We start from the raw sequence: 17,721 nt of genomic DNA, 5'->3' as shown, positions 1-17,721 counted from the left end.
GGTTCGTTCTGCGCCTCTGACGTCACAAAACACAGTCGGCCAATGAACAGAGAACGACGTTGCCAGAGCTCGACTGCAGTGCAGAGCACGGACGAGTGTCTTCAGTTTTAGAAACGTTCAGTCATAAATAAAGTAATTGAACAAAAAGCAATGTTTTGATCGCAGAAAGTTTTGGAAAAAGCATTCTTTATACCAATTGCTTCATATTCTGTTAATTAATTAAACCAAACAAGCAATAAGCCTCCTACGTTAGGTGATAGCAAGGAAAGGTGTTTTTATCATTCTCACTAACCGCTTTTTCGCAATAAAGAACAGCCGTAATTGTTTATTTCCTATTGTACTTCGACGAAACGTGAATAATTCATAATCATACCAAAAGTGTGTGTCGGTATTTTGCGTGACATTTTAAAGTCCTCCGGGAGATATATTGAATGACCAGCTGTGTTCGCGTAATGGTTAAAGTGTATGGCTCTTAATTCAAAGGATCAGAGTTCAAACTTTGTTCGGTGCTTAATATTTTCTTTCTTTAAAAACAATATCGAAGTGTCTTACTTCACACAATTTTATTCATTTGAATGTATTTTGCGTGATGTTTTAGAGTCCTCCAGGACGTCCATTGAATGACGAGCTACGTTAGCGTAATTGATTAAGTGTTTCACTGCTGAACGAAATGTTCCGAGAAAAATATAAATTGTTATGCCTGTCCTGCAATATCTACCCCCCCCCCCTCCTCCCCCCAAAAAAAGATGACAGGTGGCCATGTAAAAGGGTTTAAGGAGCAACAATAAGAGAAAAACGAAAAAGGAACATATAAAAACAAAAACCTATAAAATGACAGTAATATTAATCAACACTAGGAATATAATAGGTTAATAGAATAAAATGTCTTTTTTTAAATGTATCGTTGTTAATATATTTAAATAAATGTTGAAAGGTGGCTACACTGAGCCACAGCGCCAAAAATCGCGCCAGAGAGAGTATTGTTTCGCCGCCTCCACTGGCAGTGCGTGTTGAGAGGTAGCGGCAGGCAGTTCTTGCCGAGCAGTTGTGGTGGACACTGCTTGTATTTGAGTTAGAGTGAGATGTGGTAGTGCAGAGTGTTGTTCCATGTTTTATGCAGTGGTTTGATGGGAGAGATATCAGATGTTGTTCTAATGGAGATATTGTAATGGTCAGAGTGCATTTCGTCAATATATATGGAGGTATTTTCTTATATTCTTTTATTATTTGTGTGTCCTGAATAATGTGCCATTACAGGTTCAGTCAACAAAGCATCTGGCTTGTGTTCTTGTATTAGAGTGTAATTCTGATTTCCTTGCACAATTATAGTATTCTAATTTTCTTTTATCACATCAGTATAATTGGTATTTATAAATTCTTGTTTTGTTGAAGAAGAACCGTGCCAGATGTGCGTTGAGTCACACTACCACACACAGAACAGCTACACTTGTGCTTTGTTGGCTTCGTAGGTTTTATAGTTGCTGGGGACTTAATTAATTAACAGTGTTAACGAAAATTTCCATTTCATTCTTTGTTGTCATTCTATGCAGTCAGATAGCGTAATAATACTAGTCAGGGCCAGCCGATTACGAGACATGCGTAATCGGACATACAGCAACTAAAATTATTGGCATTTTAATTTTTTTATTTAATTAAGCCCCCATGCACGTGGCGACCGCTGCTTCGGATCGTCCCTTGGAATCTTCTGATTGTAAAAATAGTAGACAGTAGTATTGTTGTAGTAATTTGTAGTTTAGTAATTGTAGTGTAGATTGCATGTGTAGATTTTGTAATTGTCATTCTTCTAATGGTATTTTTCAAAATTTATTTTTTTTGTTGTCTGGTATACGCGTTTGACAATTTAGTGCAATTATTTCAATTGTTCGTCAATCGTGTTTGAAGGAAACATTTCGTGTGAATGGTATTGTTGGAGATAAAGTGTCATTGTGTGCAAGTTTCATATAGTGACGAGTTTTGTATATCTTGTAAATGATTACGCGGTCAATGAAACAGGCAAAAATGATGAATAGTGAGAATGACGAAATTGTTAACATGGCGAACTCGCCAACAGAGGAAAACAGTGTGATGAATAATGAAGTGGAAAACAATGTAATAAGTCGGGAAAATAGTTCGGAACCATTTCAAAATTTTTCTCAATCAGAAAATTCACAGAATACGAGATTAACGATAGAGGATTCTGAAGTAGTATCGAACAGAGATAGCCTTACAGCTATGCAGAAGGAAGTTGGTTTTGTGGGAAATGTTAGGGGCGAAAGGAATTTCGAACAAGTTAATATGGAGCAGTTGATGAGTGTAATATTAAATTTTCGATCTGAATTAAAAACAGAGATAGGAACAATTACAACTGGTATGGGAACAATGGAAACACGGTTAGACTCAGTGGGATCACAGATAGGATCAATTAAAACAGAGATAGGAACAATTAGAACTGAGATGGGAACAATGGAAACACGTTTAGATTCACGAATAGGGACATGTTTTAAAGATATGAAAGATGAATTAAAGAAAGAAATCAGAGAAGAAGTACAACCGATTTTGAATTCTCACAATAATAGATTAATTGCAGTAGAGATTAGACAAAGGGAACAGGATAGAGAACAGGAAGAAAGAGATCGCGTGATAGTACAGAGATTTTCAGAGTTAAATTTACAACGCGCAAAAGATAAGGAAGAAATATTTGAGAGAATCGAGGATTCCGTACCAAATGACAGATTAAATAACCTAACACAACAGTATGAACAGTTAACTACTAAATGCGTTAATACTGAAACGCGAGTCGCGACACTTACGGAAGACGTAAATAAACAGAAAGAACAAATTGGTGACTTATCGGAAAGAGTGGAGGAGATTTCAGATAAATTGACAAATCTTAGTTTAAATGGGGACAGAGATTCAGATGACACAGCTCCATTGCCATTTTCAGAAACCGAAGAGTACCAGAACATAAATAAGCATGTTGAAAATCAGGGAAAATTTAATGAACACGTTAAAAGGGAAGTTGAGGCATTACGAAAGCAAGTGAAATAAATTGAAGGCGAAATTGTAGGTAAAGACCGTAGAAGAAATTCAGAATCACAGATAGCAGAGGGGTTTGAAGAAAATAATTTGTTTCATTTACGGGATGCAACAAGAGATCGCCAGGCGCGCGAACTTGACAATAATCGACCTTGGGACTGGGACAGACGCGGTAGGTCTTTGTCGCCACGTGCATGGGGGCTTAATTAAATAAAAAAATTAAAATGCCAATAATTTTAGTTGCTGTATGTCCGATGACGCATGTCTCGTAATCGGCTGGCCCTGACTAGTATTATTACGCTATCTGACTGCATAGAATGACAACAAAGAATGAAATGGAAATTTTCGTTAACACTGTTAATTAATTAAGTCCCCAGCAACTATAAAACCTACGAAGCCAACAAAGCACAAGTGTAGCTGTTCTGTGTGTGGTAGTGTGACTCAACGCACATCTGGCACGGTTCTTCTTCAACAAAACAAGAATTTATAAATACCAATTATACTGATGTGATAAAAGAAAATTAGAATACTATAACTGTGCAAGGAAATCAGAATTAGACTCTAATACAAGAACACAAGCCAGATGCTTTGTTGACTGAACCTGTAATGGCACATTATTCAGGACACACAAATAATAAAAGAATATAAGAAAATACCTCCATATATATTGACGAAATGCACTCTGACCATTACAATATCTCCATTAGAACAACATCTGATATCTCTCCCATCAAACCACTGCATAAAACATGGAACAACACTCTGCACTACCACATCTCACTCTAACTCAAATACAAGCAGTGTCCACCACAACTGCTCGGCAAGAACTGCCTGCCGCTACCTCTCAACACGCACTGCCAGTGGAGGCGGCGAAACAATACTCTCTCTGGCGCGATTTTTGGCGCTGTGGCTCAGTGTAGCCACCTTTCAACAGGCAAGCAGTGTAATGATGACAAAATGCTGGGAGCAGGTCTCTGTAGCAGCGAAAGGGTTAATGCGGCCGTGGCGGCTTTACTTCATAAACTGTGCACTCCCCCCTAAACGTAAGTTTGCGAACTATACTATACTATGGCGCTGCTTCTCTTGGCGCGTAGAGCTGGCAACGCAGCAATCTCCCGTGTCTGGGCGGGCATGCACCAGCCGCCAAGATAAAAGAATTGAACTGTAGCAAAGGCACTCGCTTTGGTCATCTACTGCCGTAGCCCTCTAACGCCAAATTTTGCGGCACTGTCCTAACGGATTCCTTCGTTCTATGTCCCACTTTGATCTCTGCAGTTATTTCACGCTGTGTTGCTTGTCTGTTAGCACCGACAGCTATGAGGCAAAAGAGGCTGCTCTCGATCGTTAAGTGAAGCCCGTCAGCCACTGCATTGTCTGTGGTCAGAGCTAATGCCTGAACTATGGTATTCTCGGTACGCCCTCGACTCTGTGGAGCTTGGGAAATTTAATTCTCTAACGATTTCCGACACAGAATGTCTCATGCGTCTAGGTCCAACTCCATGTCATTTTCAAAATCCATTACCAATCATGCGGGCATGGTCACGTTGGAAACCTTTTTCACATGAATATGTATACGCGTATTGCTACATGATGACTTTTGCACGTTAATGTAATGCAGCACCTAAATGTGTACAATTCGTAATACAGGGTGTTTCAAAACAAAAATGTACGTATTTCGAATGCATATATTTATTAATATCTTAGAAGAAAGTTTAAGGAAAGGCAAACCTACGTTTCTAGCATTTGTAGACTTAGAGAAAACTTTTGACAATGCTGACTGGAATACTCTCTTTCAAAATCTGAAGGTGGCAGGGGTAAAATACAGGAAGCGAAAGGCTGTTTACAATTTGTACATAAAGCAGATGGCAGTTATAAGAGTCGATGCATGAAAGGGAATCAGTGGTTGGGAAGGGAGTGAGACAGAGTTGTAGCCTCTCCTCGATGCTATTCAATCTGTATATTGAGCAAGCAGTAAAGGAAACGAAAGAAAAGTTCGGAGTAGGTATTAAAATCCACGGAGAAGAAATAAAAACTTTGAGGTTTGCCGATGACATTGTAATTCTGTTAGAGACAGCAAAGGACCTGGAAGAGCAGTTGAACGGAATGGGCAGTGTCTTGAAAGGAGGATATAAGATGAACATCAACAAAAGTAAAACGAGGATAATGGAATGTAGTCGTATTAAATTGGGTGATGCTGCGGGAATTAGATTAAGAAATGAGACACTTAAAGTACTAAAGGAGTTTTGCTATTTGGGGAGCAAAATAACTGATGATGGTCGAAGTAGAGAGGATATAAAATGTAGACTGGCAATGGCAAGGAAAGCGTTTCTCAAGAAGAGTAATTTGTTAACATCAAGTATAGATTTAAGTGTCAGGAAGTCGTTTCTGAAAGTATTTGTATGGAGTGTAGCCATGTATGGGAGTGAAACATGGACGATAACTAGTTTAGACAAGAAGAGAATAGAAGCTTTCGAAATGTGGTGCTACAGAAGAATGCTGAAGATTAGATGTGTAGATCACATAACTAATGAGGAGGTATTGAATAGAATTGGGGAGAAGAGGAGTTCGTGGCACAACTTGACTAAAAGAAGGGATCGGTTGGTAGGACATGTTTTGAGGCATCAAGGGGTCACCAATTTGGTACTGGAGGGCAGCGTGGAGGGTAAAAATCGTAGAGGGAGACCAAGAGATTAATACACTAAGCAGATTCAGAAGGATGTAGGTTGCAGTAGGTACTGGGAGATGAAGAAGCTTGCACAGGATAGAGTAGCATGGAGAGCTGCATCAAACCAGTCTCAGGACTGAAGATCACAACAACAACAATATTTATTAAACTTTAAGATACACGAATATGAATCTTTACACACGAACATCTCAAGTTCAGATTACAGATGTTCAATATATCCACCAGCGGCACGAACAATATCACATCGATACTCAAATTCGTCCCATACTCGGGCAAGCATGTCCTTCGTCGCTGGTGTTAGGGCAGTACGGGTCAGGTTCATCAACTCTTCCGTGTTCTGTGGGAGTGGTGGTACATAAACGTTGTCTGCAACGAAACGCCACAGGAAAAAGTCAGACGGTATCAAATCCGGTGACCGTGGAGCCCAGCTGAGACATGCCAAGTCGCCAGCTCCTTGACGACCAACCCTAAAGTTCGGTAGAGTTTCATTCAGATATTCACGCACCTGGCGACTCGAGTGAGCGGCTGCCCCGTCTTGAAAAATGAAGTGGTCTTCGCGCAGCGTCGAAAACAACCAGTTTTGTATCATAGCGAGATACAGCTGGCCGTTAACCGTGTTTACATCAAAGAAGAATGGGCCGCAAACAGATGCTCGGGATATCGCACAAAACACATTGACTTTGAGGGAATCTCGAACAAGGTTCAGCGGCTGCGTGTGGGCTCTGTAGGCCCCGAAATCCGAACATCGTGTTTGTTTACCTGACCACTGGAAAGTCGCTTCATCACTGAACACGATGCGTTGTGCGAAAGCGGTACCGTTGTCATTAGCATCAAGAATCTCGTTACAAAATGCCACGCGTTTGCGTTTGTCATCAGGACGCAGAGTTTGTAACAACTGTAACTTGTACGGCTCCATGACCAACCGACGTCTCAAAACACGCCAAGCGAGCTACTGAGCGTCTCTCCTGCAGAGTCTTCCACTGGAGTTTATCTGCCATCTCCGTAACACTTTCGCGAATACTAAATGATCCTATAACGAAGCGCGCTGCTCTCCGTTGGATCTTCCCTATCTCTTCTATCAACCCTATCTGGTACGAATCCCACACTGCTGAGCAGTATTCAAGCAGTGGGCGATCAAGCGTACTGTAACCTACTTCCTTTGTTTTCGGATTGCATTTCCTTAGGATTCTTCCAATGAATCTCAGTCTGGCATCTGCTTTACCGACGATCAACATTATATGATCATTCCATTTTAAATCACTCCTAATGCGTACTCCCAGATAATTTATGGTATTAACTGCTTCCAGTTGCTAACCTGCTATTTTGTAGCTAAATGATAAAGGATCTATCTTTCTGTGTATTCGCAGCACATTACACTTGTCTACATTGAGATTCAATTGCCATTCCCTGCACCTTGCACCAATTCGTTGCAGATCCTCCTGTAGTTCAGTAAAATTTTCGATTGTTACAACACCTCGATATACTACAGCATCATCCGCAAAAAGCCTCACATTGCGATTGATAATGCAACCACTAAAAGAAAAATCAAGACACGTCCATAGGATTTGTCGACCTCGAAAAAGCGTTCGACACTGTAAAATGGTGCAAGGTGTTCGAAATCCTGAGAAAAATGGGGGTAAGCTATAGCGAAAGACGGATAGTATACAATATGTACAAGAACCTATCGGAAATAATAAGAGTGAACGACCAAGAAGAAAGTGCTCGGATTTAAAAGTGTGTAAGACAGGGATGTAGACTTTCGCCCCTACTGTTGAATCTGTACATTGAAGAAGCAATGATGAAAATAATAGAAAGGTTCAGGAATTGGGTTAAATTCAAGGTAAAAGGACATCAGTGATACAATTCCCTGATCACATTGCTATCCTGAGTGAAAGTGAAGAAAAAAATACAGGACTGCTGAATGGAATCAACAGTCTAATGAGTACAGATTATGGATTGAGAGTAAATCGAAGAAAGACGAAAGTAATGAGGAGCAGTAGAAATGAGAACATCGAAAAACGTAACGTCGGATTGATGGTCACGAAATAGATGAAGTTAAGAAATTCTGCTACCTAGTGAGCAAAATTATCGTTGATAGACGGAGCAAGGAGGACATCAGAAGCAGACCAGCAATGGCAGAAAGGGCGTTCCTGGCCAGGAGAAGTCTACTGGTATCAAACATAGGCCTTAATTTGAGGAAGAAATTTCTGAGCATTTGCGGTTGAAGCATAGTACTGTATGATAGTGAAACATGGACGGTGGGAAAATCGGTGTAACGTATATGCAATGAATATGTGACGTTCCTACAACAAATACGCCTATGTTCGTCTGTGAAAATGGTACTGGATAAGCAACCTGAGCTATCAGTAAACGGAATCTAACCTGCATAACACTGTTTGCATGTTGTATGAGACTCAGTTTCACTGTCATTTAAACCCCCGACATATCGTTACATAAAAAACTTAAAACTAACATTTGGATAAGCTATTTGACTGCGTATTTGAATAAGAATTTACAAGTGATACAGTATCTTGTGCAACGGAATTTACTGGATTAGAGAACGCGACATGTTGTGGTGTGTCAGTGTCACTGTTTTGCCCTAAGTTTTGCACTCACCTCTTGTCCATGTGGTTTACGCTGCAGTCATGGACTGTGCGGCTGGTCCCGGCAAAGGTTCGAGTCCTCCCTCGGGCATGGGTGTGTGTGTTTGTCCTTAGTATAATTTAGCTTAAGTAGTGTGTAAGCTTAGGGACTGATGACCTTAGCAGTTAAGTCCCATAAGATTTCACACACCTTTTTTCCATGTGGTTGTTGTAGGCAGTTGTAGCTCCCGACTGGCACGACGAGTTGATTTTGAAGGACTACGTCGGAAAGCAGTTCGAATTCGTGCAACATTTTCTTCACGAACACGAGTGCGGCCAGGACTCTTTCCTTTACATACACACCTTGTATCTAGAAACTGTCGATACCATCTGCGAATGTTCGGAGGATCAATTTGGTACCTCAACCTGAAACGTCTCTGTGCTGTAATCACCGAACTGCACTTCGAAAACTCGGGAGCACAAAATGATTTCTGCTGCGGAGTAGCCATTTTAAACATCATATGTTAAAAACGGCTACTCCGTAGCAGAAATCATTTTGGTTACCATGCAAAACAGAACGCAACTGAGATGTAGTGCCTATTAATCTAAACTAGATTATGTATTCGTTTCTCCAATAGCGATCTATAGTTTGGAGAGTACAATACTTTGCAGTACGCATATTCTTTTTGAATATACACTCCTGGAAATGGAAAAAAGAACACATTGACACCGGTGTGTCAGACCCACCATACTTGCTCCGGACACTGCGGGAGGGCTGTACAAGCAATGATCACACGCACGGCACAGCGGACACACCAGGAACCGCGGTGTTGGCCGTCGAATGGCGCTAGCTGCGCAGCATTTGTGCACCGCCGCCGTCAGTGTCAGCCAGTTTGCCGTGGCATACGGAGCTCCATCGCAGTCTTTAACACTGGTAGCATGCCGCGACAGCGTGGACGTGAACCGTATGTGCAGTTGACGGACTTTGAGCGAGGGCGTATCGTGGGCATGCGGGAGGCCGGGTGGACGTACCGCCGAATTGCTCAACACGTGGGGCGTGAGGTCTCCACAGTACATCGATGTTGTCGCCAGTGGTCGGCGGAAGGTGCACGTGCCCGTCGACCTGGGACCGGACCGCAGCGACGCACGGATGCACGCCAAGACCGTAGGATCCTACGCAGTGCCGTAGGGGACCGCACCGCCACTTCCCAGCAAATTAGGGACACTGTTGCTCCTGGGGTATCGGCGAGGACCATTCGCAACCGTCTCCAAGAAGCTGGGCTACCGTCCCGCACACCGTTAGGCCGTCTTCCGCTGACGCCGCAACATCATGCAGCCCGCCTCCAGTGGTGTCGCGACAGGCGTGAATGGAGGGACGAATGGAGACGTGTCGTCTTCAGCGATGAGAGTCGCTTCTGCCTTGGTGCCAATGATGGTCGTATGCGTGTTTGGCGCCGTGCAGGTGAGCGCCACAATCAGGACTGCATACGACCGATGCACACATGGCCAACACCCGGCATCATGGTGTGGGGAGCGATCTCCTACACTGGCCGTACACCACTGGTGATCGTCGAGGGGACACTGAATAGTGCACGGTACATCCAAACCGTCATCGAACCCATCGTTCTACCATTCCTAGACCGGCAAGGGAACTTGCTGTTCCAACAGGACAATGCACGTCCGCATGTATCCCGTGCCACCCAACGTGCTCTAGAAGGTGTAAGTCAACTACCCTGGCCAGCAAGATCTCCGGATCTGTCCCCCATTGAGCATGTTTGGGACTGGATGAAGCGTCGTCTCACGCGGTCTGCACGTCCAGCACGAACGCTGGTCCAACTGAGGCGCCAGGTGGAAATGGCATGGCAAGCCGTTCCACAGGACTACATCCAGCATCTCTACGATCGTCTCCATGGGAGAATAGCAGCCTCCATTGCTGCGAAAGGTGGATATACACTGTACTAGTGCCGACATTGTGCATGCTCTGTTGCCTGTGTCTATGAGCCTGTGGTTCTGTCAGTGTGATCATGTGATGTATCTGACCCCAGGAATGTGTCAATAAAGTTTCCCCTTCCTGGGACAATGAATTCACGGTGTTCTTATTTCAATTTCCAGGAGTATATATATATATATATATATATATATATATATATATATATGTGTGTGTGTGTGTGTGTGTGTGTGTGTGTGTATGTGTGTGTGTGTATGTGCCACCCGACCCACACTATTCATCACTTGGCCCTTTTGGGCCCTTATGGGCAAGTTGCTGAGAAAAAATCGAAATTGCAGTTTTTGAAGAATATGAGGGTTGTTGGGATACACCTTAGGCTTGAGTGCTTCTCATACAATGAAACTGTACACTGACAGATCAAGTGATCTGGGTGGCCAGCTAGGGCCGCAACCAGATTGACCTCCGCTAACAACTCTGTCAGGCATGAAGATTGTGTAAATGTGATACAGGGTTCGCCCGGCTGTACAGGCAGTTGTTCCATTCTATTGGGGTGTGGCTATATGCATACATTCACGTCCAACCCTATCCAGTCGCGCAGGCCTCTTTTATTTGCCTCACCTTATGAGCTAGAATGAATCTACATCGCAACACGATAATGCAACACTCTAGAAGATTGTAGTACATTCGCAAACATCTTCAAACCTTCCATAAGATGCAGAATGAGATTTTCCCTCTGCAGCGGAGTGTGTGCTGATATGAAACTTCCTGGCAGATTAAAACTGTGTGCCGGACCGAGACTCGAACTCGGGACCTTTGCCTTTCGCGGGCAAGTGCTCTACCAACTGAGCTACCCAAGCACGACTCACGCCCCGTCCTCACAGCTTTCCTTCTGCCAGTATCTCGCCTCCTACCTTCCAAACTTCACAGAAGCTCTCCTGCGAAACTTGCAGAACTAGCACTCCTTTCAGGAGGTAGGAGACGAGATACTGGCAGATGTAAAGCTGTGAGGGCGGGGCGTGAGTCGTAGCTCAGTTGGCAGTGCACTTGCCCGCGAAAGGCAAAGGTCCCGAGTTCGAGTCTCGGTCCGCCACACAGTTTTAATCTGCTAGGAAGTTTCTTCCGTAAGATGTTCAGGAAGGCTCTAGACTATTTCCATGCCTTTTGCAAGACCAATGCTTTGCAACATTCTAGAAGGAACATCCTGACCAGTCCCAGGCACTTTGGCACCCTATTCCCAGATGTTTCACCGATTTCCCATAGTAAGTCCATTGGTGTGACGCCCTCTTTTGACACCCGTATCTTCGAACCGAATCTGTGCCGTTCCGATGGAGACCTTGTTCATAAACGGGCCTGCAAGGGTGGGTTACTGTTGTGTACATAGTTCTGCGTAGTCAGCGCGTACACAACTTTCCCACTAGAACGCGAGAGCGCGCCCCGCTAAGCACGACAGTGCAGGCGCAGCACTCGTCCATCTCCGCACTACGAGATGGCGCTGCCTTAGAGACCGACCAAATTCCGATTCCGCCGATCCCCGTATTAATATGTAACGCAGCCAATGAGATTGCTGCTAATGTAGAACCTTTTGTCCTCGCAGATCACAGTCGCACAGTGATACCTGAACGCGCGAGGTATTATAACGAGTGTACAGACCTCCGATCAGTCAGTCTGCATCAGTCTGCATTAGTCTGCATTAGTCTATAGTTAAGTTTCAGTCTGCGCCTAATAAGATTATCATATTCCTGTACATAGCCATGAAGATAAATGTATAGACACTTTGTCAGGTATCAGAGATATGTGAGAATAAGATTAACGTACCAATACCAAAGGAACTTCAGATTGTCAATTGTAAATAGCATCCAGAATCAAGTTAAGTAAGATTTATGTTTGTTATTATTTTAATAAATGTGTGTGAAAATTAATCAAGTTCTGTTTACAGTTGGTCACTGTCAATCTGCTACTCTAAACGTGCAAGTCGTATTTCTATCGTCTGAACTGACGGAAGAAGGTAAACACGCCACGATAAGACCACGAGACATATTGCTGACACTCGCCTACTTCGTTAGAGCGACAAGTCAAATAATCTGATGGTGTGTGTACCGAAGGTTTTACAGTACGCACACCACAGTTACACAGTTGTAGCTGCACGCACGGACGAAACAGACTTGCGTTTATTATATGAGGTTTGTCTGGAAAATACGTATAGAAGTTGACTAACGTCTTTATGTTACAAGCTGCAGTCACCGCCAGGTGGGACTACTGCTGTAATCAATCCCATCAACGCTCAGTTCGAGTCAGAGCACTCTGCGTGAAGGTGGGAGTATGCGGCAGCTTGTTGACAGTCACCCTTTTTCACCTGCCGTCGGCATGGGGCGCTCTCTGATTGAGGAACAGCGGGTCAACATCAAGTCTCTTGCAAAGATAGGCAATAATGGCCGTGAGATTTTTGAGTGTTTGAAACAGGTTTACGGAGACAATTCTCTGAAGGAAGCGACCGTGAAGAAGTGGTTAAAAAGGTTCTGGGATGGCCGAGAAGAAGTGAACGGTGACCCTCGCCCAGTACGCCCGTAGACATCGAGTTCCGATGCAGGTGTTGAACGAATTCGGGCTCGTGTTCTTAAAGACCGTAGATTGACAGTCAGAATGATTGCTGACGAGCTGTAAATCCCCAAAACAATAGTTCACGAAATCCTGACACAAAAACTTGAAATGAAGAAACTGTGTGCGAAATTCGTACCGAAGCTCTTGACGCCAGAACAGAAAGCAAAGAGGGTCGAGTGCTGTGAGGATTGGTTGGAAGCAGAGGAACGAGGGGACTTTCTCAACCGAGTCATCATTGGTGACGAGTCCTGGTTTTACGAATTCGATGTGGAGCTCAAATCTCAAAGCAAGGAATGGAAACTAGCAGGAGAACTGAGAACAAAAAAGTCGCGAAAATCGAGGTCCAATGTGAAGACAATGTTGCTTCTTTTCTTTGATTCTAGGGGCACTGTTCACAAGGAATTTGTCCCTCCTAGCCAGAGAGTGAACGGAAATTTTTACGTTGAAGTTCCGACACGTCTCAGAGCCCGTGTGGCCCGAGTTCGACCGGAGTTGGCAAAAGGGGGCAGGTGGATCCTTCATCACGACAATGCGCCCGCTCACACGTCGCACGTTGTGCGCGAGGTTTTGGCCCAAAGCTCACTCACCGTGACAGACCACCCGCCTTATTCACCCAATTTAACCCCGCGTGACTTCTTATTCAACTTTTACGAGGTGCATTCAAGTTCTAAGGCCTCCGATTTTTTTTCTGTGGACTGGAAAGAGATAGAAACATACGCATTGTTTTAAAATGAGGCCGCATTCATTGTCAATACGTCCCAGAGATGGCAGCACCGTACGGCAGATGGAACTTTACCGCCAGCGGCGAGAATGAGAACTGTTTTAAATACTTAAAATGGCGACGTTTTCCTTACTTGAACAGCGTGCAATCATTCGTTTTCTGAATTTGCGTGGTGTGAAACCAATTGAAATTCGACAGTTGAAGGAGACATGTAGTGACGGAGTTATGGATGTGTCGAAAGTGCGTTCGTGGGTGCGACAGTTTAATGAAGTCAGAACATCGTGTGACAACAAACCGAAACAACCTCGGGCTCGCACGAGCCGGTCTGGCGACACGATCGAGAAAGTGGAGAGAATTGTTTTGGGGGATCGCCGAATGACTGTTGAACAGATCGCCTGCAGAGTTGGCATTTCTGTGGGTTCTGTGCACACGATCCTGCATGACGACCTGAAAATGCGAAAAGTGTCATCCAGGTGGGTGCCACGAATGCTGACGGACGACCACACGGCTGCCCGTGTGGCACGTTGCCGAGCAATGTTGATGCGCAATGACTGCACGAATGGGACTTTCTTTTCGTCGGTTGTGACAATGGATGAGACGTGGATGCCATTTTTCAATCCAGAAACAAAGCGCCAGTCAGCTCAATGGAAGCACACAGATTCACCGCCACCAAAAAAAATTTCGGGTAACCTCCAGTGCTGAAAAAATGATGGTGTCCACGTTATGGGACAGCGAGGGTGTAATCCTTACCCATTGCGTTCCAAAGGGCTCTACGGTAATGGGTGCATCCTACGAAAATGTTTTGAAGAACAAATTCCTTCCTGCACTGCAACAAAAACGTCCGTGAAGGGCTGCGCGTGTGCTGTTTCACCGAGACAACGCACCCGCACATCGAGCTAACGTTACCCAACAGTTTCTTCGTGATAACAACTTTGAAGCGATTCCACATGCTCCCTACTCACCTGACCTGGCTCCTAGTGACTTTTGACTTTTTCCAACAATGAGACTCCAATCCAGCTTTAGGCTTCTCATCGCCCCTCACTACAGCAATGGTCATCCATGAATTACCTGGTACAACTTCATTTGTTGTACAAGAGAAATTAATTTTACAGCCAACAAAAGTTATTGGCCCACTGAGAATCTCCTGTTGAGAAACATCATTTGGTGTCTCATCAAAGCTGATAACAGTCTTGTACACTGGCATTCTGCTCCTTCTTGCATATCTTCTACGGCGGTACGGCATGGCTGTGTGCTCCGTGCGGCTGCCTCGAGTCGAATGAGCATGCTGCTGCCTCAGAACAGGATGCGAACTTCCTGTCCCCACTCGCGCGCAAACCACAAGCGCGCCTTATCGCAGAAGGAGCAGAATGCCAGTGTACAAGACTGTTATCAGCTTTGATGAGACACCAAATGATGTTTCTCAACAGGAGATTCTCAGTGGGCCAATAACTTTTGTTGGCTGTAAAATTAATTTCTCTTGTACAACAAATGAAGTTGTACCAGGTAATTCATGGATGACCATTGCTGTAGTGAGGGGCGATGAGAAGCCTAAAGCTGGATTGGAGTCGTACTATGACAGAGACATTATCTGTTATAGAACATATGCAATTGGAGTACCGCACATTCACCAGCCGTGATGCTATTGCCTGAGCGATTTTCCAGTGGTCAAAACAGACTGCTAAAGAAGCCTTCGCCGCTGCCACGGAATCATGGCGTCAACGTTGTGAAAAATGTGTACGTCTGCAGGGCGATTACGTCGAGAAGTAACGCCAGTTTCATCGATTTCGGGCGAGTAGTTAATTAGAAAAAAAATCGGAGGCCTTAGAACTTGAATGCACCTCCTATACGTACTTTCCGGACAAACCTCGTACGTATTGACTGCTGACACAGCCGTGAGAGCACAATGTGGAACACTCTTCGTGCTCACGCCTTTGTTCCCTCTCTCTCTGTGCACAGGCACCTGGGTGACGTTCAGCTCCGGCGTGACGGAGGAGGCGGCAGAGCAGATCGTGCTGCTCGCCTACGACTCGGGCATCAACGTGTTCGACCTGTCCGAGGCGTACAGCGGGCCGCGCGCCGAGCTGGAGCTGGGACGCATCCTCCAGCGGCACGGCTGGAAGCGCTCCTCCTACATCGTCACCACCAAGATCTACTGGAACACCAAGTGCGTACCGCTGCAGGCGCTCCACGCCGGCACCCGCTGACAAAGGCTACCCTCTTTGCATCCATACAATTACACAAAAAGAGCACAACTGATCCACTTTCTCTCCATTTTTTAAAAAAAATCGAATATACATACATCAAGATACATACATCCGTCCACGAGACTCAGAGGGCCATACACACGGGTTCCGAGGTAGATGCCGTGTTTCTTGACTTCGCAACGCGTTCGATACAGTTGCCCACAGTCGTTTAATGAACAAAGTAAGAGCATATGGACTATCAGACCAATTATGTGATTGGATTGAAGAGTTCCTAGATAACAGAACGCAGCATGTCATTCTTAGTGGAGAGAAGTCTTCCGAAGTAAGAGTGATTTCAGGTGCGCCGCAGGGGAGTGTCGTAGGACCGTTGCTATTCACAATATACATAAATGACCTTGTGGATGACATTGGAAGTTCACTGAGGCTTTTTGCGGATGACGCTGTGGTATATCGAGAGGTTCCACAATCGAAAATTGTACTGAAATGCAGGAGTATCTGCAACAAATTGACACATGGTGTAGAGAATGGCAATTGAATCTCAGTGTAGACAAGTGTAACGTGCTGCGAATACACAGAAAGGAAGATCCCTTATCATTTAGCTACAAAATAGCAGGTCAGCAACTCGAAGCAGTTAATTCCATAAATTATCTGGGAGTACGCATTAGGAGTGATTTAAAATGGAATGATCGTATAAAGTTGATCGTCGGTAAAGCAGATGCCAGATTGAGATTCATTGGAAGAATCCTAAGGAAATTCTGTCTGAAAACAAGGGAAGTAGGTTACAGTACGCTTGTTCGCCCACTGCTTGAATACTGCTCAGCAGTGTGGGATCCGTACCAGTTGGGCTTGATAGAAGAGAGAGAGAAGATCCAACGGAGAGCAGCGCGCTTCGTTACAGGATCATTTAGTAATCGCGAAAGCGTTACGGAGATGATAGATAAACTCCAGTGGAAGACTCTGCAGGAGAGACGCTCAGTAGCTCAGTACGGGCTTTTGTTAAAGTTTCGAGAACATACCTTCACCGAGGAGTCGAGCAGTATATTGCTCCCTCCTACGTGTATCTCGCGAAGAGACCGTGAGGATAAAATCAGAGAGATTAGAGCCCACACAGAGGCATACCGACAATTCTTATTTCCACGCACAATACAAGACTGTAATAATAGAAGGGAGAACCGATAGAGGTACTCAAGGTACCCTCCGCCACACACCGTCAGGTAACTTGCGGAGTATGGATGTAGATGTAGATGTAGAAAATGTTTTGCATTGCGAGATCTCCGCATACTGTACAAAAAATTCGAATAGAGATCAATATAAACATCATTTTCGTCCTTTTTATTGCTCATGAAAACCACGCATTGCATGTCGCACCATCATACAGAGGTGGTGGTCCAGATTGCTGTACACACTGGTACCTTTAATACCCAGTAGCACGTACTCTTGCATTGATGCACACCTGTATTCGTCGTGGGATACCATCCACAAGTTCGTCAAGGCACTGTTGGTCCATATTGTCCGACTCCTCAATGGCGATTCGGCGAAGATCCCTCAGAGTGGTTGGTGGGTCACGTCGTCCACAAACAGCCCTTTTCAATCTATCCGAGGAATGTTCGATAGCGTTCATGTATGGAGAACATGCTGGCTACTCTAGTCGAGCGATGTCGTTATCCTGAAGCAAGTCATTTGCGAAATGTTCACGATGGAGGCGCGAATTGTCGTCCACGAAGACGAATGCCTCTCCAATATGCTGCCGATACGGTTGCACTATCGGTCGGGGGATTTTATTTCATATCAGGAAACATTTCACATCTACATCTACATCAACATCCAGACTCCGCAAGCCATCTGTGTGGCGGAGGGTACCTTGAGTACCTCTATCGGTTCTCCCTTCTATTCCAGTCTCGTATTGTTCGTGGAAAGAAGGATTGTCGGTATGCTTCTGCGTGGGC

At 44.6% G+C, this 17,721-nt stretch overlaps 1 protein-coding gene across 1 annotated transcript in view; it reads left to right on the top strand.

Annotated features, from left to right (window-relative positions):
* The window catches only part of LOC126108168 (voltage-gated potassium channel subunit beta-2-like), a 666,110-nt gene that overhangs the window by 589,153 nt on the left and 59,236 nt on the right, over window positions 1-17,721 (top strand). Inside the window, exon 5 of the mRNA XM_049913410.1 lies at window positions 15,528-15,735. Within this exon, the coding sequence (XP_049769367.1) occupies window positions 15,528-15,735 (208 nt within the window). The remainder of the gene's footprint in view (window positions 1-15,527; window positions 15,736-17,721) is intronic.

This window comes from Schistocerca cancellata, chromosome 11, assembly GCF_023864275.1.
Source record: "Schistocerca cancellata isolate TAMUIC-IGC-003103 chromosome 11, iqSchCanc2.1, whole genome shotgun sequence".
In the NCBI taxonomy this organism is placed as follows: domain Eukaryota; kingdom Metazoa; phylum Arthropoda; class Insecta; order Orthoptera; family Acrididae; genus Schistocerca; species Schistocerca cancellata.
This window is presented reverse-complemented; position numbering and strand designations above follow the sequence as displayed.